At 41.3% G+C, this 27,139-nt stretch overlaps 1 protein-coding gene across 4 annotated transcripts in view; it reads left to right on the top strand.

The window, feature by feature from the left end:
• The first annotated feature begins 4,450 nt into the window (after positions 1-4,450).
• RAB23 (RAB23, member RAS oncogene family) overlaps positions 4,451-27,139 on the top strand; it is a 38,485-nt gene continuing 15,796 nt past the window's right edge. For 2 of the 4 annotated variants that reach the window (XM_047734445.1, XM_047734444.1), the window contains exons 1-3: positions 4,451-4,746; positions 13,899-14,114; positions 20,970-21,055. In XM_047734445.1, coding sequence (XP_047590401.1) covers positions 13,960-14,114; positions 20,970-21,055 — 241 coding nt within the window. In that variant the 5' untranslated portion in view covers positions 4,451-4,746; positions 13,899-13,959. The remainder of the gene's footprint in view (positions 4,747-13,898; positions 14,115-20,969; positions 21,056-27,139) is intronic. The other 2 variants (XR_007128216.1, XM_047734446.1) reach the window with 2 other exon arrangements.

Here is a 27,139-nt window from a genome sequence, read left to right as displayed (position 1 = left end):
TGCCCATTTCTTTTTTTATTTTGTTTTATTTTATTTTTAAAGATTTTATTTATTTATTTATTTATTTGACAGAGAGAGAGAGAGAGATCACAAGTAGGCAGAGAGGCAGGCAGAGAGAGGGGGAAACAGGCTCCCTGTGGAGCAGAGAGCCTGTTGCTGGGCTCGATCCCAGGACCCTGAGATCATGACCCAAGCTGAAGGCAGAGGCTTAACCCACTGAGCCACCTAGGCACCCCCATTTGCCCATTTCTTAATTGGTTTTTTCCTTTTCTTTTTTTTTTTTCCTTTTCTTTTAATTGGGGTGAGTACATTACTCAAATTAAAGAGACTACCAACCAAATCATGGAAATAAATCCATTGGCTACTTGACACTAAATTTGTTGTTGATAATCGCTGTGTTTACATTTATAAAACTGTATTGCAATTATATGGTAAAACAAATTAAAAATTAAACTTTTTATTATATTTAAGGTGTTTTATTTAACTGAGAGAGAACAGAGTGTGAGAGAACACAAGGGGGGGGGGCAAAGGGAGAGGGAGAAGCAGGCTCCCCACTGAACAGGGAGCCCAAAGTGGGGCTTGATCCCAGGACCCTGGGATCATGACCTGAGCCAAAGGCAGATGCTCAACTGACTCAGCCACCCAGGAGACCCTAAAATTTAAAAAGTTTTAATTCTATAAACTACTGCACATGAACTATAATTCACCCACAGAAAAATCTACATATAAGAGTACAGTTTGGTGAATTTTCACAAATGAATACACATGTGTAACCAGGGCCAAGATCAACAGAGGGAGCCTTACTAACACCTTCGAATTCCTCACCCAGTCACTATTCCTTTTCTGCCAAGGTAACCATTATCCCAAATTTTAGCAGATAACTTTTCCTGTTTTTGTGCTGAAATGGACTTAGTCAGTAGGTACTTTGTGAGCCTTATTTTCTCTCTCTCTCCCTTCCTTTCTTCCTCCTTCCTTTCTTTTTTCTCCTTCCTTCTTCCTTCTTTCCTTTCTTTGATTTATTTTGGAGAGTACATGCATGCCTGCTATCTGCAGGGAAGAGGGGCAGAGGGAGAGGGAGAGAATATTCTGAAGCAGACTCCCCACTGTGCTCAGAGCCTGATCCCAGGACCCTGAGACTGAGAACTGAGCCAAAATTGTGAGCAGGCTACTCGACCAGCTAAGCCACCCAGGTGCCCTGGACCTTACTTTCTATGCTCAAATTTACATTTCCGCAGTTAAGCCATTTCATGTTGTTTGTTTTAGGTCAGGCTTCTCATTGTTGCATAGTATTCCATTATTATGAACACTGAAGTTATTAATTCATTCTGTTGTTTATGGTCTTTTGGTTATTTTCATTTGGGAGCTGTTTAAAAAAAAATGCAGCTGTGAACATTCCTGTTTGTTGGTGCACCGTTAAGTCCTCATTTCTCCTGGCTGGATTTGTAGAGGTGAAACTGCTTGCTGGGTCACAGGGTAGGCTACTTTGATAGATAGAACTGTAAGGGCCTACTTAGCCAGAGTGAGCCATTTTGTTGTTTATGCAGTAAACTTAGATTGAACCTGCCCCTTCCCCCAAGAGGAAAGCGCTTAGAAACAGAATTGCTGAAATACGGCCAAATAGTCCCCGATAACGGAGTCCAGATTCAAGGACGTGTCCGGCCAGATGGAAACGTCCAATCAAGGGAAAGCGCACGTAATACCTCCCTACCCGCCAAGGCCGTATTCGGCCAGGTGGAGACGTCCAATCAAGTAAAAGCGCAGGTATTACCCGCCAGGGAGTGTGAGCCCCCGCCTTTTGGGCATCAGACAAAGGCGCCAATTCTAGCCAAGGTCATAGGCTGAATTAGATGACTATAATGGGGTAGACTGTAATTCAATTGGCCACCTGTGTGTGCCAGGCTCAACCACATGGCCTTACTCCATAAAAATTAGTCTGTGAGACTGGGAGGGGTCGCCTCTTTGCAAGAGACGGCCCTGGCCGGTCAGTTTGATTCTCGATGCTTGACGCGAAACAAATCTTTGCTTGACCTTCGCTTTGTATCAGTCTCGTCCTTTTGTCTATGGACCCTTTCAGAACCAAACTGATTTTTTTTTTTTTTAAGATTTTATTTATTGGGACGCCTGGGTGGCTCAGTGGGTTAAGCCTCTGCCTTCAGCTCAGGTCATGATCTCAGTGTCCTGGGATCAAGTTCCGCATCGGGCTCTCTGCTCAGCAGGGAGCCTGCTTCCTCCTCTCTCTCTCTCTGCCTGCTTCTCTACCTACTTGTGATCTCTCTCTGTCCATGAATAAATTTAAAAAAAAAAAAAAAGATTTTAGGGACGCCTGGGTGGCTCAGTTGGTTAAGCAGCTGCCTTCGGCTCAGGTCATGATCCCAGTGTCCTGGGATCGAGTCCCACATCGGGCTCCTTGCTCAGCGGGAGCCTGCTTCTCCATATGCCTCTGCCTGCCACTCTGTCTGCCTGTGCTCACTCTGAAAAATAAATAAAATCTTAAAAAAAATAAATAAAATAAATAAAAAGATTTTATTTATTTATTTGACAGACAGATCACAAGTAGGCAGAGAGGCAGGCAGAGAGAGAGGAGGAAGCAGGCTCCCTGTTGAACAGAGAGCTCGATGTGGGGCTCGATCCCAGGACCCTGGGATCATGACCTGAGCTGAAGGCAGAGGCTTTAACCCACTGAGCCACCCAGGTGCCCCAGAACCAAACTGAAAGGAGTTGTTCTAGCTTACATTCCAAAAGCAGAGTAGATGAATTCAGTTACTCCACATCCTTGTGGTGTGGGAAACAAAGGCAAAATAAAAAATTAAATTTTCTTACTACTTAGAACTCACTGACAAGTCCTTGAGACAGGCAGAGTGACATTCCACTAGGAACTCAGCTGCCTTTATGTTAATGCTTTGCTCAGGGCAAAAGGCCATCTTAGCTTAACATTGTCCTGACCTCCCCTTCCTGCCAGGATCCTGTAAGTCTACTTTAATATATAAAGATTCCTTTGGACACTTCCTTTATCTTTATCCCCCAAAATACATGTTGACAACCATCCTTCAACCATGTAGCCTACTGATACACAACTGAAGGGTCTCATGATGACTGAGGTTTTATTAGATGGTAATAAATGACATTTTCCTAACAACTGCTAACCCCCTCAAGGTCCTAAAAACCTTGCTTCCAAAATTCCTTGGAGACTTACTACCCCTAACCCCCTCCCAAATTGAAAGTATATAATGGGTCACTCCTCATGATCCTAGTGTAGCTCTTTCTGCCCACTCCTGTGCCCAAGCTTTAATAAAACCACCTTTTTGCACATAATTCTTTCTTAGCCATAGGCTCCAAACCCCAACATTTCCTACTTCACTTGGGAGTATTTTTCCAACACTTGGTGTCTTCCTTTATTCCCTTTTCTATTGTATTTTGTAAAGTTTTTTTTTGTTGTTTTGTTTTTTTTTTTTGACAGAGAGATCACAAGCAGGCAGAGAGGCAGGCAGAGAGAGAGGAGGAAGCAGGCTCCCCGAGAGAGCAGAGAGCCTGATGCGGGACTTGATCCCAGGACTCCGAGATCATGACCTGAGCTGAAGGCAGCGGCTTAACCCACTGAGCCACCCAGGCGCCCCTATAGATTAGATTTTTAAAAATCTTAACTTTCATTAAGGAATCTAAGATTTGAAGGGATATTTTTTGGGTGATCTAGTCTAGCTTACTATGTTAGTCAAGGTAGGTGAACCGTGGTTACAACCCCTAAATATTAGTGGCCTAACACAATAAAAGCTTCTTTCTTTTTCTTTTCTTCTTCTTTTTAAAAAATGCTTATTTCTTTATTTGAGAGACCGTGAGGGAGAGAGTGCACAGAGAGAGAGGGAGAAGCAGACTCCCTGCAGAGCAGAGAGCCCAATGTGGGGCTTGATCCCAGGACTCCGAGATCATGACCTGAGCCGAAGGCAGCGGCTTAACCCCCTGAGCCACCCAGGCGCCCTGTATTTTGAAATAAAAAACAATTCAAGCAAAGTTTAGATTGCTTTTGGGGGGACCTTTTAGTTGTTGGTTTGGTTCTCTGAATTGTTAACCATCTAAGACATCTACTTTGTCCAGTCGCAGGGTGTTGACTGTGAGTGCGTCCTCGGTTTTGCTCAGCACTTTCGCTCACTCTACCCCTTGGATGTCATCGGGTGAAGAAAATGAGGTGTGTGTCCAAGGCGGAGCAGGTCCTTTGAGTACTCTGGAAGTCCGGTCACTTAGTAGGCGAAACTTAGGCGGACCTTCGTCTGCCAGTTTTTTTACTAGGGTCCACGATCCGGGCGCTCCCGCCAGCCGCCGGTCTCCCCACTGCCGCTGGTCCCGGGAGGGATAGGGAAAGCGAAAGAGCCGCCCTGTGGGGCGCCAGCCAGAACAGGGGTGGAGCGGGGCGGGGGACCCGGTCCCCGCGGAGCATGCGCAGACCAAGCCCAGCGCATGCTCCGCAGAGCGGCGGGTCCACAGATGTGGGGAGTCGAGTCTCCCCGGCCCACCACCCTTGCCGGAGTTGCTGCAAAGGCGCTTGTTCCAAGCCCCGGCTGCCAATAAAGTTCGTTAAAAAAAAAATCATAGTCATTCTTAAAAGAGCGAAGGAGGGCGCGAGCCAGCCGGGCGGCCCCGCCGGGGTTGCTGGCGCCCTGGGAGGAGGAGGAGGCGGCGGCGGCGGCAGCGGTTGCGCCGCGACCAGGAGGAGCTGGTCGCGCAGGGCAGCGGGTCCGCGGCCGGCGGGGTACGGTGAGTAGCGGCTTGCACTCCGGACAGCGGCGCTGATCTCACTCGCTCTGTCCAGCGGCTGAGGGCTCCCCCCGCTCGGCTGAGGAAGGACCCGCTTCTCCCTGGGGTCCCGGGATGTGCCGTACCCCGGGGACTGTAGAGGGGTGTGGGGGGCAGGGGCCTCTAGGCCCGGGCTCCCATCCCCCCGGCCCTGGCCGCTGAGCGCCCGCTCCCCAGCCGCAGAGCGCCGTGCCCAAGTTCCTGCTGGAGGAGGTGGGCGGCAGTACCTACCCGGCCTCCGCTCTCAGCGCCCAGCGGCGCGGGCTCCCAGGGTATGCGTCCCTGGAATTGCCCCTTGGGCGGGAAGGAGCGAGACGCAGCGGGGGCGAGGCGCTGGCCTCCAGCTTGGCGGAGCACCCAGCTTCTCGCCTTCTCCCAGCGCCCACATGGGTAGGGGGCGACCCAGGCCGGGGCCGTCACCAGCAAGGGGAGTCAAGTGCCGCGTTCGGTTTGATCGGAAGTGGGGTCTCAAGCTCTGCTCTGGCTTTTAGAACCCCCTCCTTCCTGCGGCGGGGCCCCCTCCTTACCCTCGGCCCCACCCTTCCCTAGTTTCTTGCTCAGACTGCTAGAATATGAATGAGCCAGACTGCACTATTTCATTGACACTGGTTGCCACAGAATTACTTAACTCGGAGAACAGAGGAGTCGAGGAGCTCCCAGACGTAAGAACTTGAGGGTGTGTGCGAGCGCATTAAAGAGTCTGAAAGGGTCGGTTCTTGAGGCTTTGTATAACTCCTAATGTTGTCTAGGTAATTTCATCGAACCTAACAAGCTTTTCAGTGTTATAAACACAGTCGTACCTGTACTTAAGTACATTTTCTAATTTATTAGACTGCATTTGTTGGAAAACTTTTTTAAAATTAAATTTGGGAAAAACGGTATTTAGAAAAGAGTATTTATGCAAAGCATTGCTGTAAGCTTTTTAATTATTATACTCAGGATTATCTTATTTTCTAAGAACTTAGCTGTTTTTTTTTTAAGATTTTATTTATTTATTTGACACAGAGAGAGAGAGATCACAAGGAGGCAGGCAGAGAGAGAAGGGGAAGCAGGCTCCCTGCTGAGCAGAGAGCCCAATGTGGGGCTCGATCCTAGGACCCTGAGATCATGACCTGAGCTGAATGAAGGCAGAGGCTTAACCCACTGAGCCACCCAGGCGCCCCGAACTTAGCTGTTTTGATAGAGTGCTTTATGTCTATAGAGCAGTAGTAATTGATAATCACCAGACTGGCTGTGTTAAAATCTGATTGCTCTTCTCTTCTTTTAAATTTTATTTTTTTTAAATTTTTATTTATTTATTTATTTTTTAGATTTTATTTATTTATTTGTCAGAGAGAGATCACAAGTAGACGGAGAGGCAGGCAGAGAGAGAGAGAGAGGGAAGCAGGCTTCCTGCTGAGCAGAGAGCCCGATGTGGGACTGGATCCCAGGACCCTGAGATCATGACCTGAGCCGAAGGCAGCGGCTTAACCCACTGAGCCACCCAGGCGCCCTTAAATTTTATTTTTAAAATTATATGGTAAAATTGTCTTTTTAAGGGGTGTGCAGTTCTGTGAATTTTAGATTAGTGCTGTCACCACGACAATCTGGGCATAGAACAGTTCTAAACCGCCCCCCCCCCCCCCATTTATGCTATCCTTTTATATTCTTCCCTTACCCCTAACCTTTGGCAATTACTAAACTTTTCCAGATGTCACATAAGTGGAATCATACAATATGTAACCTTTTGATGCTGACTTCTTTCACTCAGCGCAATGCCTTTAGGATTCCTCCAAGCTGTTGCATGTATCAAGCGTTTCTTCTTCTTTTTTTTTTTTTTTAAGATTTTTTTTTTTTAAATTTGACAGATAGAGATCACAGGTAGGCAGTGAGGCAGGCAGAGAGAGAGAGAGGAGGAAGCGGGCTCCCCGCTGAGCAGAGAGCCCGATGTGGGGCTCGATCCCAGGACCCTGGGATCATGACCTGAGCTGAAGGCAGAGGCTTTAACCCACTGAGCCACCCAGGCGCCCCTCTTCTTTTTTTATTGCTAAGTAGTGTTCCATTAGATGGACGTTCCACAGTTTGTTCATACATCCACCCACTGAAGGAGATTTGAAGTGTTTTCAGTCTTGGTGATTATGAATAGAGCTGCTATAATCATTCGTGTACAGGTTTTTGTGTGAACACAAGTTTTCCTTTCTGGAGGGTATTGCTAGGAGTGGGATTGCAGGGTCATAAAAAGGATGTTTAACTTTATAAGGAACTGTCATGCTGGTTTCCAGAGTGGCTGTTAGTATTGTGCATTCTTACAGGCACCATTGGAGAGTACCCATTGTTCCACATTCTTGTATGCACTTAGTATTGTCAGTAATTTTAAATTTAGCCATCTCATAGGCATATAGTGGTATCCCATGGTTTTAGTGTGTCTTTAACTAATGACAAATGATTTTGAATATCTTTTCATGTGCTTATTTTGGCATATATAATCTTTGATGAGTCTCTGGGCAAGAGTATTTAGTGCCCATTTCTCAAATGGGTTCTTAGCTTTCTTATGGGTTTCTTTTTTTCTTATGTTGAGTTTTGAGGGTTCTTCATATGTTCCAGATACAAGTTGTTTGGTAGATACGTGCTTTGCAAATACTTTCTCACAGTCTGTAGCTTGTCTTTTCATTCTTTTAACAGTATCATTCACAGAGCAAATGTTTTTAATTTTTGTGAAGTCTAATTTATCAGTTTTTCCTCTTGTGGAAATTTTTTTGGATGTCTAAGAACTCTGCCTAATGCCAGGTCAACATTTTCACCTTGTAAAATATTTCTTCTAAAAATTATCGTTTTATTTTTTATTATTTTATTTTTTAAAGATTTTATTTATTTATTTGAGAGACAGAGTACCTGAGCACAGCGTGGAGGGTGGGGTGTGGGCAGGGGAGAAGCAAGGGGAGAGGGAGAAGCAGACTTCCCGCTAAGCAGGGAGTCCCACCCCAGGCTGGGTTCCAGGGCTCTGAGATCATGACCTGAGCCAAAGGCAGGTATTTAACTGACTGAGCCACCCAGGTGCCTCTGAGATTTTATTTATTTATTTATTTATTTTTAAAATTTTTTTTTTTAAAGATTTTATTTATTTATTTGACAGAAATCACAAGTAAGCAGAGAGGCAGGCAGAGGGAGAGGAGGAAGCAGGCTCCCTGCTAAGCAGAAAGCCCGATGTGGGGCTCGAACCCAGGACCTGGGATCATGACCTGAGCCGAAGGCAGCGGCTTAACCCACTGAGCCACCCAGGCGCCCCTGAGATTTTATTTTTAAGTAAACTCTATACCCAACATGAGGCTTGAACTCATTAGATCAGGTGGCAGATTCTATCGACGGAGCCATCCAGGTATCCCTACAGTTTTACTTTTATTATTATTATTTTTTTTATAGTTTTACTTTTAGATCTGTGATCCATTTTAAATTATTTGTACAAGGTATGAGGTTTAAGTAAATGTTTACTTTTTTACATATGAATGTCCTATTTTCTACCATCATTTGTTGAAAACAGTCTTTTCTTCATTGAATTGTTTTTGTACCTTTTGTCAAAAATCATTTGGCTGAATTTGTGTGGGTCTATTTTTGGGCCCTCTGTTCTGTTCCGTTGATTTATATATCTTTCTCTTTACCAGTATCACACTTTCTTGACTTGTATAGTTTTATGGTGTCTTAAAAGTGGCCAGTATGATTTCCTCCGATTTTGTTCTTTATATATATATTTTTTAAGATTTTATTTATTTATTTGACAGACAGAGATCACAAGTAGGCAGAGAGGAAGGCAGGCAGAGAGAGAGGAAGAAGCAGGCTCCCCACGGAGCAAAGAGTCCGATGTGGGACTCGATCCCAGGACTCTGGGATCATGACCTGAGCTGAAGACAGAGAGGCTTTAACCCCCTGAAGCCACCCAGGCACCCAGATTTTGTTATTTTTAAAGATTGTGTTAGCTGTTCTAGTTTATTTGCCTTTCCAAATAACGTTTAGAAACGTAAAGAGAAAGAACATTTAGAATCAACTGCAGAAAATCCTGCTGGTGCTTTGGAATTGGATTAAACCGTGGATCAATTTGGGGAGAAGTGCTGTTTTTACTTTGTTGAGTGTTCTGATCTGTGAACATGCACATCTTTTCATTTATGTAGGACTTTGTTTCATTAGTGTTTTATAGTTTTCAATATATAGGCCCGTCCTATACATGTTTTGTTAAATTTACACCAAAGTATTTAATTTGGGGGGAACTTTTATAAATGTCACTTAAAAATTTTGTTTTCAGGGATGCCTGGCTGGTTCGGTTGGAACAGCATGAGACTCTTGATCTTGGGGTTGTGATTTCCAGTCCCATGTTGGGTGTAGAGACTACTTAAATAAATAAAACAAATTTAAGAAATAACAATGTAAATTGAAAAATTGTACATTGTTAGGGTATAGAAATACAGTTCAGTGCTGTGTGTTGCTCTTGTATCCTGTGTCCTTGCTAAACTCATTTATTAGTTTTAGGATTTTTTTTTTTAATTCTTTGGAGTTTTCTGTAAAGACATTCGTGTGATTTGTGAATAGGGACAGTTTTATTTAGTCTTTCTCTTCTAAGAGTTTTACTTATTTTTTGTCACCTAGTTTCTGTCTAGGACTTTTGTGTATGATGAATAGGAGTAGGGAGAGTGAGCATACTTACCTTGTTCTCAGTCTAAGGGTTTAAAGCAGTCAGGCTTTCAGGGGTGCCTGGCTGGCTCAGTCAGTAGAGCCTGCAAAAGTTGCTCTCAGGGTCCTGAGTTTGAGCCCCCTGTTGTACGTAGAGTTTACCTGAGGGGGGAAAAAAGGCGTTCAGGCTTTCAGAGTTGAGTATAATGTTAGCTGTGGAGTTTTTAAATGACATTCATGAGGCTGAAGAAGTCTTTTTCTGTTTCTAGTTTGCTTACTATTTTTCTGACAAATGGATGTTGAATCTTGTTATATATTTCCTCTGTTTCTGTTGATAGGGTGGTGAGATCTTTCTTTTTTACTTTGTTAATTTGGTAGATTACATCGACTGATTTTTTTTTTTAGTATTGAACCAGCCTTGCATTCCCAGAATAAAGCCTACTTGGTCTTAATTATAATTCTTTTTTTTTTTTTTTGGTCCTAGCTATTCTTTTTATATATTCCTAGATTTGATTTGCTGATATTTTGTTGAGGACTTTTGTGTGTCTTTGTCCAGTTGTTTTTGTTTTTTGGTACTGTTTTTGTGTGATGTTGGTATCAAAATAATACTGACTTTATAAAATAAGTTGGAAAGTATTCCTTTCTATTCTATATTCTGGAAGAGAATGTATATCATTGGTATCCATTCTTGAAAAGTTTGGTAAAATTCTCTAGTGAAGTCACCTGAGCCTGGAGAGTTCTCTTTGAGTTTTTATTTTTTAAAATTTTTATTTATTTATTTTTTAAAGGTTTTATTTATTTATTTGACAGACAGATCACACATAGGCAGAGAGGCAAGCAGAGAGAGAGGAGGAAGCAGGCTCCCCGCTGAGCAGAGAGCCCGATGCAGGGCTTCACCCCAGGACCCTGGGATCATGACCTGAGCTGAAGGCAGAGGCTTTAACCCACTGAGCGACCAGGCGCCCCTCTTTGAGTTTTTAAGTTACAGGTTCAATTTCCTTTATAGTTATAGGACTGTTCAAATCATTGATTTCATATTGAATGAGTTGTGGTAGTTAATGCTTCTTAAGGAATTGGTCCATTTCAGCTAAGTTGTCAATTTTTTTAAGAGGGGGAAGGGCATAGGGAGAGGGAGAAAGAGAATCTTAAACCCCTATGCAGGGCTTTATCTCATGACCCTGAGATCATGACCTGAGCCAAAATCAAGAGTGAGATGCTTAATGGACTGAGCCACCCAGGCTTCCTTAAGTTGTCAAATTTATGTGTGTAGAGTTGTTACATTATCCTTTTTTTTTTTTTTTAAGATTTATTTATTTATTTGACAGACAGAGATCATAAGTAGGCAGGGAGGCAGGCAGAGAGGGGTGGGGGGAAGCAGGCTCCCCGCTGAGGAGAGAACCTGATGTGGGGCTCGATCCCAGGACGCTGGGATCATGACCTGAGCTGAAGGCAGAGGTTTTAACCCACTGAGCCACCCTGGTGCCCCTTACATTATCCTTTTGAGTCTTCAAAGTCCACAGTGACATTCCTAAGTTTATTCCTAATACTGGTGATTTGTATCTTACCTCTCTCTCTCTTATTTTTTGCTGTGTTGGTCAGTTTTTTTTTTTTTTTTTAATCTTTAAAGAAAGTGGTTTTTTTGTTTAATTTTCCCTGTTTTTCTGTTTTCAGTTTCATTGATTCTGCTTACTTTTGTTATTTCCATCCTTTGCTTGGGTTTATTTGCTCTTTTTTTCTAGTTTCTTGAGGTGAGAGTTTAAATTACTGATTTGAAACAACTTCTTTTTCCACGGTGAACATTAAGTGCTATAAATTTTCCCTCTCAGCCCTACATTAGCTATTCTCCACAAATTTCACATTTTATATTTTCATTTTAATTCAGTTTGATTATTTTGAAAAAAAAAAGTCTTTTGAGCTTCTTTCTTTGGCCCACAGGTTCTTTAGAAGTCTGTGTTTTTAGTTTGCAAGTGTTTGCAGATTTTTCTGTTATCTGTTACTGATTTCTAGTTTGATTACTTTGTGGTCCCATTATTTTAAGTTTGTTGAGTTTTGTTTTATGGCCTAGAATCTGTTTTATCTTGGTATATATTTAATGGGTACTTGAAAAGAAGTATATTCTGGGATGCCTAGGTGGCTCAGTCAGTTGAGTGTCTGGCTCTTGATTTTGGCTTAGGTCATGATCTGAAGATTCTGAGTTCAAGCCCGGAGACAGGCTCCATGCAGAGTCTGCTTGAGATTCTTTCTCCCTCTCTCTCTGCCCCTCCCTTTGCTCACACTCCTTCTGTTTCTCAATAAATAAATAAATCTTTAAAAGGAAACGTATATTCTGCTGTTTTTATATTATATATATATATATATATATATATATGTATATATATTAGATTCTGATAGTTTTATTGTGTATTAGACTTTCATTTTGTTTTATTGTATTTTTGAGTATCTCTCCTGTGTAACTTCTTTTATTTTTTAAAGATTTATTTTATTTATTTGAGAGAAAGAGGTCAAGCACATGAGTTGGGGGGAGGGGCAGAGGAAGAGGGAGAACAAGGCTCTTCGCTGAGCTCAGAGCCAGATGCAAGGAGCTTGATCCTAGGACCCTGAGAGCATGACCTGAGCCAAAAGCGAACATTTAACTAACTGAGCCACCCGGGTGCCCCTCTTGTATAACTTCTTTAGTAGTTACTCTGGGTATTATACTATGTATACTACATATATATAATTTACCACAGTCTGTTGGTGTCAACATTTTACCAGTTCAAGGGAAGCCTAGAACTCTTACCTCCCTTTACATTACTTTGTCCTCTCCCATTTATAATTAATTATGTTAAATATTTTCTTTACACATACTGAAAATCACACAGTTGTGTTTGAGTCAGACATAATTTAGAATGCTCAAGAGAAATCTATTGTATTTACCTCTTTTTTTTTTTTTAAAGATTTTTATTTATTTATTTATTTGACAGGTAGAGATCACAAGTAGGCAGAGAGAGAGAGAGAGAGGAGGAAGCAGGCTCCCTGCTGAGGAGAGAGCCCGATTCGGGGCTCGATCCCAGGACCCTGAGATCATGACCTGAGCTGAAGGCAGAGGCTTTAACCCACTGAGCCACCCAGGCGCCCCTGTATTTACCTGTATTTTTGCTCCTACCACATTCTTTTTATTCTGTTACTCTATTTTTTTTTACATCATTTAATTATGTTTGAGGTGGAGACCTAGAACCTATACTTTAACAAATCTTCCTTGATGATTCTTATGATTATGCAAGTTTGTGAAGCACTAGGGACAATTACTGAAACTCCATGGGGAGTGGGGAGGAATGTTCTTCCTGTTTCAGACTTGTTTTGTGTAGTGGTTGTGTAGATGGATTTTCAGTTAAGGGAGTTGGAATATAATAATATAACATATAATAGTAGTCAGGAACTTAACTAGTAATTTTCCTAAGACATATGAAGAAATTGACTTTCTCTTCTTTTAAATCTTAAGTGCAAACAGTACGCATTATATTACTTTCATTATATGAGTAACTGTAACTAGTCTGAAACTAAAGAAAGAATATGTGATGTAAGATTATTTGTAAAGGAGTCATTGTAACCTGAACAGTAAAGCACTGTAAGAGTCAAGTGCTGTCACACAGTTGTATATTATTACACACAATTTTTCTTTGGGGTTCTTTTCTAGGGATATTAATTATTACCTCTGAGGTCAAACAAGCAATTTGCTTAGATTTTGTATTTATTGCCCATGTGGTGGTAACTATGGAGGATTTACAATGTTGTATAAAACTAAACTACCTTTTTTTTAAAACTACCATTTTTTGAATACTTAATTTTCACTGTGCTAAGTGCTTTATATGTACCATTGATCAACAATCTTCTGAGGTAAGTATCCTCAGTAAACTGAAGCTTAAAGAGATTAGCCAGTAACTTTACTTAGCCCAGAACTAGTAAGTGGCAACTTTACATCAAACCTCAACTCTAACACTGCAGTCTTAGTATTAGTCTCACTGAAAGATAGAACTATGTAATCTAGACATTTATTAATACCTGGGTGTCATGTGTTGTGTGCAATTATTTAGGATTCAGAAATGAATGATATTATTGTTCCTCCTTTCAACAAACTTACATGATCTAAACAGGGTGGTAGGGGGACCTCCATCATGGAAAAATTCTTGCAATGCACTATAGTTATTCTTCATAAAGCAATTATAGCTTATTTTGTACAATTTTTGGGGTGTCTGGGTGGCTTAGTTAGTTAAGCATCTGACTCTTGGTTTCAGCTTAGGTCATGATTTCGGGGTCCTGGGATCTAGCCCCACGTCAGGCTCTGCACTCAGCAAAGTCTCCTTGAGATTCTGTCCCTCTCCCTTTGCCCCTCCCCCTGCTCACACACTCTCTGTCTCTCAGATACGTAAATCAACCTTTAAAATTATTTTATATAATTTTTATGTTATGAAAAATAATTTCATTTTAAACCACAGATTTGAGAAGATCTGATCACCTGGAATTAAAGTTGGCTCAGAAACCTTTTCAACTGAAAAAATGTTGGAGGAAGATATGGAAGTGGCCATCAAGATGGTGGTTGTAGGGAATGGAGCAGTTGGAAAATCAAGTATGATTCAGCGATATTGCAAAGGCATTTTTACAAAAGACTACAAGAAAACCATTGGAGTTGATTTTTTGGAGCGACAAATCCAGTATGTACTTGGCCATTTTATCCCCTCAGTTTTGATTTGTGAACTCAGTACAGCCCAAAGTTAGGATCCAGTCTGGTGGCAATGGCTAATGAGATAGTTGGTGGTGGTTTTCAAATACTCAGTCCTATGTGTATTGTTTTTTTTTTCCTTTTTCCTTTCTCTTTAATGTTTGAAGTTTTGTTTTTTTTTTTTTAAGATTTCATTTATTCATTTGACAGAGAGAGAGGTCACAAGTAGGCAGACAGAGATAGAGAGGGGAAGCAGGCTCCCCGCCGAGCAGAGAGCCCGATGCGGGTCTCGATCCCAGGACCCTGAGATCACGACCTGAGCTGAAGGCAGAGGCTTAACCCACTGAGCCACCCAGGCACCCTGAAGTTTGTATTTAAATTCTAGTTAGTTAACACAATGTATCTTTATCCCTCTTTTTCTCACCTTTCATCTATTTTCCCTTCCTCATTTTCCCTCCTTTTTTCATATGCCCCTCCCTACCCTTCCTGTCTTGTATCTGTTTTATATTTATCGGTGGCCCCTACCTTACTTCTTAAACACAAACTGATACTTGACTCTAATGAGATTTCTGTCCACTACAAGCTCAACTTGGACATTTTGCAGGTTCAGTTCCAGACCACCACAATAAAGCAAGTCAAATGAATTTTTTGTTTTCTCAGTGCATGTAAAAGTTATGTTTACATTGTACTGTAGTCTGTTAGGTGTGTTAGTTACGTCTAAAAAAATAATGTATATGCCTTCATTTAAAAATACTTTCTTGCTAGGGGCGCCTGGGTGGCTCAGTGGGTTAAGCTGCTGCCTTCGGCTCAGGTCATGATCTCAGAGACCTGGGATCGAGCCCCGCATCGGGCTCTCTGCTCGGTGGGGAGCCTGCTTCCTCCTCTCTCTCTGCCTGCCTCTCTGCCTGCTGTGATCTCTCTGTCAAATAAATAAATAAAATCTTAAAAAAAAAAAAAATACTTTCTTGCTTAAAAATGCTAACCATCCTCTGATCTTTCACCAAGCCTTAATCTTTTTGCTGGTGAGGGTCTTGCCTTGATGTTGATGGCTGCTAACTGATCAGGGTGGTGGCTGCTAAAGGTGAGGGTGGCTGTGGTGATTTTTTAATATAAGACAAGAGGGCACCTGAGTGGCTCAGTGGGTTAAAGCCTCTGCCTTCGGCTTAGGTCATGATCTCAGGGTTCTGGGATCGAGCCCCGCATTGGGCTCTCTGCCCAGCAGGGAGCCCGCTTTCCCCTCTCCCTGCCTACTTGTGATCTCTGTCAAATAAATAAATAAAATCTTTAAAAATATATGTATATAATATAAGGCAACAGTGAAGTTTGTCTCATCGATTCACTCTGCCTTTCAGGAATGATTTCTCTGTAGCACATGATGCTGTTTGAGGACATTTTACCCATGGTAGAATTTCATTCAAAATTGAAGTCGGTTCTTAAACCCTACTGCATCACTATATTGTATACCTGAAACTAATGTAACACTGTATGCTAGCTATACTGGAATTAAAATTTAAAACTCAAAAAAATTCCCTCAAATGCTCTGCTACTTAATCAATTCAGTTTATTTAATAATCTAAATCCTTTGTTGTCATTTCAACAGTCTGCATAGCATCTTCACCAGGAGCAGATTCCATGCCAAGAAACCACTTTCTTTGTTCTTTCATAGTAAGGAACTCTTCATCTGTTCAGTTTTATCACAAGATCAAAGCAGTCAGTCACATCTTCAGTCTCCACTTCTAATTCCAGTTCTCTTGCTGTTTCCACCCTTCTGCAGTTACTTCCTCCATGGAAGTCCTGAACCCCACAAACTCATCCATGAGAGTAGGAATCTACTTCTTTTTTTTTTTTTTAAGATTTTATTTATTTATTTGACAGAGATCACAACTAGGCAGAGAGGCAGGCAGAGAGAGAGAGAGAGAGGGAGGGAGGAGAAAGCAGGCTCACTGCAGAGCAGAGAGCCTGATGTGGGGCTCGATCCCAGGACCCTGGGATCATGACCTGAGCCGAAGGCAGAGGCTTTAACCCACTGAGCCACCCAGGTGCCCCTGGAATCTACTTCTTCCAAAGTCTTATTGATGTTGATATTTGACCTCTTCCAGTTAATCACAATTTTTTTTTTTAAAGAATTCTTATTTATGTATTTGACAGAGAGAAAGAGAACACAAACAGGTGGAGTAGCAGGGAGAGGGAGAGGGAGAAGCAGGCTCCCTGCTGGACAAGGAGCCCTATGTGGGGGGCTTAATCCCAGGACCCTGGGATCATGATCTGAGCCAAAGGTAGTCGCTTAATCTGCTGAACCACCCAGGTGCCCCGAATCACAAATGTTCTTAATGCCATCCAGAATGTTGAATCTTTCCTATAAAGCTTTCAATTTTCTTTACCCAGACACATCAGAGGAATCACTGTCTGTGGCAGCGATAATCTTACACAATGTATTTCTTAAATAGTAAGGCTTGAAAGTCAAAATTACTTCTTGATCCATGGGACACAGAATGGATGCTGTATTAGCAGACATGAAAACAACCTTCTTTCATTGTACATCTCCATAGAGGTCTTAGGTGACCAGTCCATTGTCAATGAGCAGTCAGATTTTGGAGTAACGTTTGTTCTCATCAGTAGGTCTCAACAGTGGGCTTAAAATATTCAGTAAACCGGGTGCCTGGATGGCTCAGTTAGGTAAGCATCTGCTCTCTGCTCAGGTCATGATCCTGGAGTCCCAGATCGAGTCTCACATCCGGCTCCTTGCTTGGCAGGGAGTCTGCTTCTTTCACTGACCTCTCTCCTCTCATGCTCTCTCTCTCTCAAATAAATGAAATAAAATCTTTAAAAAAAATTTAGTAAACCATCAGGTAAACAGATGTGAGTAGTAAATTTAGCATAATTCTTAAAGGCCCTAGAATTTTCAGAATGGTAGATAAGCATTGGCTTCAACTTAAAGTTACCGGTGGCATTAGGCCCTAACAAGGGAGCCAACCTGTCCTTCGAAGCTGTGAAGCCAGACACTGACTTCTCTCTAGCTCTGAACATCCTTAATGGCATCTCCTTCCAACAGAAGGCTCTTTCCTCCACACTGAAATGCTGTGGCTTAGGGCAGCACCTCCAGGAATTCTCTCAGCCAGAGCTTCTGGGTAACCTGCTGCAGCTTCTCTGTTGGCACCTGCTCCTTCACCTTATACTTTTAAGTTACAGGGGCCTCATCTTTCCTTCAACTTCATGAACCCTTGTCTGCCAGCTTCAGACTTTTCTTCTGCAGCTTCCTCACCTCTCTCAGCCTTCAGAGAACTGAGGAGAGTTAGGACCTTTCTCTGGATGAAGCTTTGGTTTAAGGGAATGTGTGGCTGGTTTTGTCTTCTCTCCAGATCACCAAAACTTCCTCCGTATAGCAATGAGGCCGTATTGCTCTCATATCATCTGTGTGTTCACTGGAATAGCACGTTAATTTGTTTGTTTGTTTCTTTGTTTGTTTATTAAAGTCATCTCTGCGCCCAACTTAGGGCTCGAACTCACAACCCTGAGATCAAGAGTCCTGTGCTCTACTGACTGAACCAGCCGGGTGCCCCTGAAGTAGCATTTTCTTTTTTTTTTTTTTTTTTTTTTTTAAAGATTTTATTTATTTATTTCACAGAGAGAGATCACAAGTAGGCAGAGAGGCAGGCAGAGAGAGAGAGAGAGAGAGAGAGAGAGGAGGAAGCAGGTTCTCCGATGAGCGGAGAGCCCGATGCGGGACTCGATCCCAGGACCCTGAGATCATGACCTGAGCCGAAGGCAGCGGCTTAACCCACTGAGCCACCCAGGCGCCCCTTCAAGACCTTTTCCTTTGCATTCACAACTTGGCCAGCTGGCACAAGAGGCCTAGGTTTCAGCTTATCTCAGCTTTCAACATGCTTTTCTCACTGTACTGAATCATTTCTAGCTTTTGATTTAAAGTGAGAGAGGCCACTGTAGGGCTATTAGTTGCCTTAATTTCAATATTTCTATGTCTCTGGGAATAGGGAGACCCAAGAAAAGGGAGGGAGATGGAGGAAGGGCTGCTTGGTAGAACAGTGAGCGCACACATGACATTGGTCCACTTAGTTGTCCATCGTCTGTGGAACCCCAGGACAATTATAATAGTAACATGAAAGATCACTCACAGAGATCACCATAACAAATATAATAATGAAAAAGTTTGAAATATTGCAAGAATTACCAAAAGGTGGCACAGAGACACAAAATGAGCAAATGCTGTTGGAAAAATGGTGCTGATAGAATTGCTGAAGGCAGAGTTGTCATAAACCCGCAATTTGTAAAACACACCGTCTCTATGAAGCACAGTAAAGCGAAGTGCAGTGACATAAGGCCTGCCTGCTTTATCTGTAAGGACACTTATCTGTCTCTTGGAACAGTTTTCGACTATTGTAGCATCCTAAGACTATGTTTTTTAAATTAATTAATTAATTAATTATTTAAAAAAAGATTTTATTTAATTTTTTGACAGAGAGAGACACAGCGAGAGAGGGAACAGAAGCCCGGGGAGTGGGAGAGGGAGAAGCAGGCTTCCCACTGAGCAGGGAGCCCTATGTGGGGCTCCATCCCAGGACCCTGGGATCATGACCTGAGCTAAAGGCAGACACTTAACAACTGAGCCACCCAGACCTCAGCAGGAAGTCTGCTTCTCCCTCTCCCTCTCCTTGTCACTCCTCTTGCTTGTGCTCACTCTCTCTCTGTCAAGTAAATAAAATCTTAAAAAAAAAAAAAGTAACAATTTTTGTTTTTAGTTCTGAGAACTTTTTTTTAAAAAAGATTTTATTTATTTATTTGATACACAGAGAGAGAGATCACAAGTAGGCAGAAAGGCAGGCAGAGAGAGAGGAGGAAGCAGGATCCGTGCTGAGCAGAGAGCCCGCTGTGGGGCTCAATCCCAGGACCCTCAGATCATGACCCAAGTCGAAGGCAGAGGCTTAACCCACTGAGCCACCCAGGCGCCCCTAGTCCTGAGAACTTTTAAAGATATTTCATTTCATTTCATTATAGTTGACACACAATGTTAACATTAGTTTCAGGTATACAGTAGAATGATTCAAGTTCTCTCTATAGGTTATGCTGTGTTCACCGCAAGTGTATCTGTCCCCATATAATGCTCTTACAGTGTCATTGGCTGTATTCCCTGTACCTTTTATTCTTGTGACTTATTCATTACGTAACTGGAAGCCTGTGTCTCCCAGTCCCCTTCACTCATTTTGCCTATTCTTTCACACCCCAAACATATTTGAAATGTAGGACAAACTGACAGGTATTAAAGAAATAAGTAACATTAAATAAATCTGACTAGCCTAGACATTAGCATTAAAGATAGTTGTGTTCATTGTTTTAAAGATTGTTCAATTTCTAATTTGTATTCTATTGCCATCTTTTTTTTTTTTTAAGATTTTATTTATTTAACAGAGATCACAAGTAGGCAGAGAAGCAGGCAGAGAGAGAGGAGGCAGGAAGCAGGCTCCCTGCGGAGCCTGGGAGCTCAATCCCAGGACCCCGGGATCATGACCTGAGCCAAAGGCAGAGGCTTTAACCCACTGAGCCAGGCGCCCCCGCTATTGCCATCTTTTAAAAATACTTCTGTTTACTTCCTTTCTCAGATATTTTAAGAGGACTCATTTTAAGCCATGGTGTGTTCATTTTTGTATTTGTTATCTGAACCAAATTAATATTTTAAATATATAGTTGATCATTATTTGTAGATTCCATATTTATACTTTAAGTGTACTATTGGTTCTCATTATTTATAGGTTCCATATTTGCAACCGATCTACTTGCTAAAATCTGTTTGTAACCCCAGAGTCAATACTCCTAGTGCTTTGGTAGTCGTTTGTGGATATGCACAGAGCAGCAAATATTTGCTACGCTACATGCACATTCTCAACTTAGATTGAACAAGGCGACCCTCTTCCTTCTTTTTTCATCTCTCACACTATAAACCAGTGATTTCTCATCTCTGTTTTTGTGCCACTTTTTTTTACTTCTTGTTGATGATGTCGCTGTTTAAAATGTCCCCAAGCATAGTACTGTCTAGGTTTCCTAAGTACAAGAAGGCTATGATGTGCCTTATAGTAAATATATATTCTAGGTACACTTCATTTACACATGAATTATAGTGCTTTTGGCCTTGAGTTCAATGTTAATGAATTAACAGTATGTATTAAATAAGTTATCTTCAAACAGAACCACAAAAAAACCAAGGTTGTGCATTGATTTGTTAGGTGAAAATGTAACTAGGGGTCACGGGAACCTAACTCTGTATTTCCGCTAGGAGCAGTGTTTCAGTATTTGATAATTCAGTGTTTGCAGTGATTTTATAGAACATAACCACCGTGAACCAGACAATGCACTTACGGCAAAAGAAGAGTAAATTTTTAAGTTGTAGGACAACCAAGCTTCTTCTTTTTTCCTTACCTCTCTCCCTCCCTTCCTTCCTTTTTAAATTCCTTTTTTTGTTTCTTTCCTTTCTTATTCTTATCCGGGACCCATTAGAATGTTATAGCAAGAAGGGAGCAAGTACTAACCTAAGAGAATCCTCTTCCCAGTGCTGCTGGTCATCAGGCCACCACTGTCTGTGACTGTTGTTAAAGGAGAAAACAGGACAGGTAAATTTAAATCATGTATGAAGTTATAGCTTTGGGGGAATGTTTTTTTCCCCCTTTAGTTTCACTACTGGTGGTGGTATCAGCATTTAAAAGCACTCAGACTTTTTAAGGTGAAAACCAGCAATGCAGTTTTAAAACCTTCAGATTTGAAAAATAGAAATATGCACAAAGCTATGTGACTAAAGATGTTTTCTTTACATATGCAATAAATTCATCTCTTGTTTCAGAGTCAATGATGAAGATGTCAGACTAATGTTGTGGGATACAGCAGGTCAAGAGGAATTTGATGCAATAACAAAAGCCTACTATCGAGGTAAATTGTGGGGTTCATTTATTTGGGCATATTCTTTTGGCCAAACAAAGAACTTCACTTTTTTTTTAATTCCACATAGAAGAGTTTCTTATTAAGAAGACTTGAATTAATTTCACAGTATTTTTAAAAACCTCTTAGGTCATCATTATTCCCCTAATGATCATGTTGAGTGGTGAATAATACTTTCTACCATGGATAGTTCTTATCTGCCTTGGAATTACATGACTCACATAGGCATTCCCAGTTCTAATCAGTTAGAAACTGTTCAGTGCCTACCTCTGACCACATGGAGATGACTCTATGGTCAGAGAGTGGAAACTGGTATGAAATAGTAAAGTCCTTGCAAATAAGATGACACTTTGTTAAGATGCATGAAATTGCGTGGATAAAGCCATCTTGGTGCTATAAGAGTTCAGGGATGTGTGAGATACATGCGAAAGGAAGGAACCCCATCTGTAGCACTGACGAGTCTAAAATGCGGGGTTAAATTCCTTAAGGAAAGCTGAAATTTCTAAATGGAACCCGAAGTTTCCATTAACATTTTCCTATAAAATTTTGTCCTTTTCTTTTGGAATTTATGACAGCATTTTCAGTGTTTCTTTGCCTTATTGCTAATGGTGATTGTAATGAGAACAAAGTAACCAAAGGCTCCATATAGTCCGATGTGGCCTTAGAAACTATTGACACTTGCATATATAGATTGTTTTTTACCACTTTAGAAAATGTGAGGAACTTGTAATAATGGCCACAGAGGTCTAATGAAAATATAATTACACTAACATATAAACAACCAAAGAAGTTGTCTTTCTTGGAATCAGAGAAACCTGACTTCCACTGCCTCCTCTAAGAAGACATTCTGTTTCTTGAGAAGAGAGGTGTGCCTCTCAGGTCTCATTCTAACAATGCTACCACTACTTCTCATTCTGTTTACTGTGTCCCTTAAGGCTTCCTGGGGCAGTAGTTGCTCTCCTCTGGATGTTAGTTTGGATGTCGAGCACCTGTAACATGGTGTGAGGCAGGAATTATGTTCTTATGGCTCAAAGCTCTTAGATTAGATGGCGTTTTTATCAAATCATTAATTTCATGAGCATTGACACTATTGATTAACAGGCCTGGAAATCAAAGTTAATTCTTAAATTTTATTTAAAAAAAATTTTTGAGATTATTTATTTGAGAGCAGGAGAATGCACAAGTTGGGAGGAGAGGGAGGAGCAGGTTTCCCATTGAGCAGGGGTCCCGATGTGGGCTCCATCCCAGGACCCTGCAATCAATCATTACTCCAGCCGAAGGCAGATACTTAACCGGCTGAGCCACTCAGGTGCCCTAAAGTTAATTCTTGATTAAAAATTATTTGTATTTTCGGGGTGCCTGGGTGGCTCAGTGGGTTAAAGCCTCTGCCTTCAGCTTGGTTCATGATCCCAGGGTCCTGGGATAGAACCCTGAATCAGGCTTTGTGCTCAGCAGGGAGCCTGCTCCCCCCGCCCCCACCGCCTGCCTCTCCGCCTACTTGTGATCTCTGTCAAATAAATAAATAAAATCTTAAAAAAAAATTATTTGTATTTTCTTAGTGGGGTTATTACCACCACATCCCCTCACCCCATTCACATGGAAAGAAAACAAACAAACAAAACCCCTAGTGGAAATATAAAAAAAGTAGTAGGAGTACATGACATTTTCATCGTTTTTACCTAGCTTTTTTCTCTAAATTCTCATTATGAAATATATGTTCTTTTGTAAGGAAAAGAGACAGATTGGGTTCTTCCTTTTTTTTTTTTTTTTTTTTAAGATTTTATTTATTCATTTGAGAAAAAGAGGGAAAGAACAGGGGGGAGGGGCTGAGGGAGAGGGACAAGCAGATTCCTACTGAGCAAGGAGCCCAGTGGGGCTCCATCCCAGGACCCTGAGATCACAATCTGAGCCAAAGGCAGATGCTTAACCAACTGAATGAGCAGATGCCCTTGGGTTCTTGGTTTTTAAGCTTTTGACAATTCGAATGGCAGTATTACTTTTTAACCAGTGTGGTTATTTTTGGAAAATGTATTTGCCATGTGTATCTCTAATCTATAAAAGCAAAACTGTGTTAGTCTATAATTATCCCAAAATAAAGTTTAACTTGAAAAAAGGCAAAACTTGTTAAATGTCAAAAATCATTTGATTTGCACGTAAATAGAAAAGAGAAAATGTTGGAACTGTACTGTTAAGTAAATCACTTGGATCCTTGGTTTAAGAAAAAAAAACAACAGACCAGGTAGCTAAAAATATTTTGTAGTTGAGGAATTAATGCTTTCTTAAGTTTTATCCCATGAGACTATGGATGTTCAACATTATTATCTTTTAATTTTTAAAATTTGACTCATCTGGCTTGTTGTATGCTTCTTGTTTAGTACTTTTTAGGTGTGTACAATGTCTGTAAAAAGCATTCTTTGTCAGAATCTTAAAAAAGGACCCATAATTGCTAGTATTTACTTGTCTTATCTTAATTTACTGTGGGTGCTATTTAAATTTTTTTCTGCTTTGTTTCATTTGGGCTACAAGGCGTCAAACAGCTTTGGTTTCCCTACACTTAACATTTTATTTTATTTTTAAAGATGTTATTTATTTATTTGAGAGACAGAGGAAGAGAGCACAGAGGGAGAGGGAGAAGCAGGCTCATGACCTGAGTCCAAGCAGATGGTTAACTGACTGAGCCAGGAGCCTCCGTACACTTAATGTTTTAACTTAAAAGTGATCTTAAGGATATAAATAGATTATCTCTTAATAGCTTTTCTTAAGAGGGTATGTTTGATGGTGAGCACTGTGTATTATGTTAGACTGATGAATCACAGACCTGTACCCTGAAATAAATGATACATTGTATGTTAAAAAAAGAAAAAATCTTAAATGTAATTTTTAAAATTAATTATTTTTATTAACATATAATGTATTATTTGCCCCAGGGGTACAGGTCTGTGAATCATCTGGCTTACGCATTTCACAGCACTCACCATATCTTATACCCTCCCCAATGTCAATAACCCCACCACCCTCTCTAAAATGTAATTTTTTTTAGTCAACAATGTTAAAATGGCAAAGAGCATGGGATGCTGAGACACGTCTTAAGTTTCAGCTTCTTTTTCTAAGTTATAAGAATAAACATCACATCCCAAAATGAATTAAGTAATAAACAGTGACAATTATATGTAAATTTGGGAAATGACATATTGAATATTCTTATATGCTTTCCTTTGGGATTCACCAGAATGCTTTGGTTGCTGAGAAGAGAAAAGCAACCTCAAAGTAACTTAAAGTACGAAGAAAAGTGGAAGTAGCGTAGCTTTTAGTTATAGTTTGTTCTTACTCCAACCTCTTTGATTCTCCTGATTTGCCACACTCCCTGTGTGGGGTTCCTCATGCTGAGTTTCCTCTTGGTGGCAAGATTGGTACCAACAGCAATGGAAGCCACATGCTTTGTTCATATCCTTGGGGGTAGGGGTTAATTCCCACAACAATGGATCAAAAGTGCTGAGCTTTTATCTGATGAGATCACGCTGGAGCGGATCACTTTAAGTAGAGGAATGTGATTACCCTAATTGGCTTGGTGCCCTTAGGGCCTTCTCTCCTAGAGAAGAGGGTGGGTTCATCCTGCCTAAACCTTATGGCTACTGTGAGGGAGAGGTGTTCTCAGGGAGGGAGGGTAATTGGATGCCAGCTAGGCAACAGGGTAATCATCTGCTACTAGTATAGATTCAAATATGATAATATAATTAAATAGAAACGAAGACTAGGAACAGAATGTAACGGCTGGGAAGAATGCATTAAGATACCGATTTATTGATGGAAACACCATGCCTTATAAAATTAGGACTTAATGATTTATGTCCTAGAAATGTGTTATTCAAAATACATAAAATTTTTAAAAATTTATATATATATATTTTTAAAGATTTTATTTATTTATTTATTTGACAGAGAGAGATCACAAGTAGACGGAGAGGAAGGCAGAGAGAGAGAGAGAGAGAGAGGGAAGCAGGCTTCTTGCTGAGCAGAGAGCCCGATGTGGGACTCGATCCCAGGACCCTGAGATCATGACCTGAACCGAAGGCAGCGGCCTAACCCACTGAGCCACCCAGGCGCCCCTAAAAATTTATATTTAAGAAAAATTTTATTATAATTCATTTAAAAGACCTACATATAAAAAAAACCATTGTTTAGGGGCGCCCTTGTGGCTCAGTAGGTTAAGCCTTTGCCATTGGCTCAGGTCATGATCTCAGGGTCCTGGGATCAAGCAAGCCCTGCATCAGGCTCTCTGCTCAGCAGGGAACCTGCTTCCCGCTCTCTCTCTGTCTACTTGTGATCTCTCTCTCTCTGTCAAATGAATAAAGAAAATCTTAAAAAAAAAAAACCATTGTTTAAAGGCACCGTTATATTCTTAGAATACTGCATTAATTGTATAGTGAGACATGTTGAAGCATGACATTGTAAAGAACAGAGCGCAGATCATGTTAGAAACCCTTATGGGACCCCAAGTGACTCCTCTTAAATTCTTAAGAAGTCTACCTAGACAGTAGACACCATACTTAGTACAGAAAGTTATGTACAGTATAAAACATTTTCATTATAGTTTTTTTACTGTGATTTGTTTCTAAGAAAAAAATGGTTTTGGGGCGCCTGGGTGGCTCAGTGGGTTAAGCCGCTGCCTTCGGCTCAGGTCATGATCCCAGGTCCTGGGTTCAAGCCCCACATCGGGCTTTCCGCTCGGTGGGGAGCCTGCTTCCCCCTCTCTCTCTGCCTGCCTCTCTGCCTACTTGTGATTTCTCTCTGTCAAATAAATAAATAAAATCTTTAAAAAAAAAAAAAAAGAAAAGAAAAAATGGTTTTGACTGACAATATGGGGAAATGAAGTTATAAACTTGAGACCTATTATCTGAGATTATGCTCATAAATAGAAGGAAACTTTTTTTTTTTTAAGATTTTATTTATTTATTTGACAGAGAGAGATCACAAGCAGGCAGAGAGGCAGGCAGAGAGAGAGGAGGAAGCAGGCTCCCTGCTGAGCAGAGAGCCCGATGCGGGGCTCGATCCCAGGACCCTGAGATCATGACCCCAGCCGAAGGCAGCAGCTTAACCCACTGAGCCACCCAGGCGCCCAACTCTGGTCACTCTTAAGTAGTTTTTACAACTGCCTCATAGTTATTTCTGGTCATAAACATTATCCCATTTTGGTGGTTAGAATAGCCAGTCTTGTGTATTAATCAAAACTACAAATATAATTTAGCATTAAATCTCTTATCTTCCTTGGGGTTTTAATAGGCCAGTTAGTATCTGCACTCTGGGAAGAGAATTTTGGTTGCTTCCTTCCTCTCACTTTTCTTTGACTTGCTAGAGATGTGTCTTCCTTCTCTGCAGTCATGCCCAGGGGAAAATGGAATTGGGAGACCTAAGCACTCTTTTTTTTTTTTTTTCTTTTTCTTTTTCTTTTTAAGTAATTTTTTTGCCCAACATAAGATTCAAACTCACAACCCCGAAATCAAAAGTCATAGTCTGATCTGCTAAGCTAGCCAGTCGTCCCAGACAGGAGCACTCTTGCAAGTGCTATTATTTGATTTTGGGGCCCCCCAGGTGGCAGGTGTTCCAAGATGATTCTTTCTCTAGGGATTGTCCTGGATTCCTCCAAGGTTCCCATTTTGGGGACATACATGTATACTTGATTTTTTTTTAAAGATTTTATTTATTTATTTGACAGAGAGAGAGAGAGAGATCACAAGTATGCAGAGAGGCAGGCAGGGAGAGAGGCGGAAGCAGGCTTCCCACTGAGCAGAGAGCCCGATGCGTGGCTTGATGCGGGGCTCGATCCCAGGACCCTGAGATCATGACCTGAGCTGAAGGCAGAGCCTTAACCCACTGAGCCAGACGCCCCTGTATGCTTGATTCTTGCAGTTTCTTTTCCTCCTTGCTGCCTTTTGCAGGAGTTGCGTTCCACCTCTACCCTCTATGCTAAACTCCTATCATCCAATAAGCAGTCCTATGGGACATGAGTTAAAAATGACCCCATGCTAGGTTATCTCTGAGATGTGGTTCACCTCTTTCCATATGAAATTCCTGTGC

This window comes from Lutra lutra, chromosome 6, assembly GCF_902655055.1.
Source record: "Lutra lutra chromosome 6, mLutLut1.2, whole genome shotgun sequence".
Lineage (NCBI taxonomy): Eukaryota > Metazoa > Chordata > Mammalia > Carnivora > Mustelidae > Lutra > Lutra lutra.
This window is presented reverse-complemented; position numbering and strand designations above follow the sequence as displayed.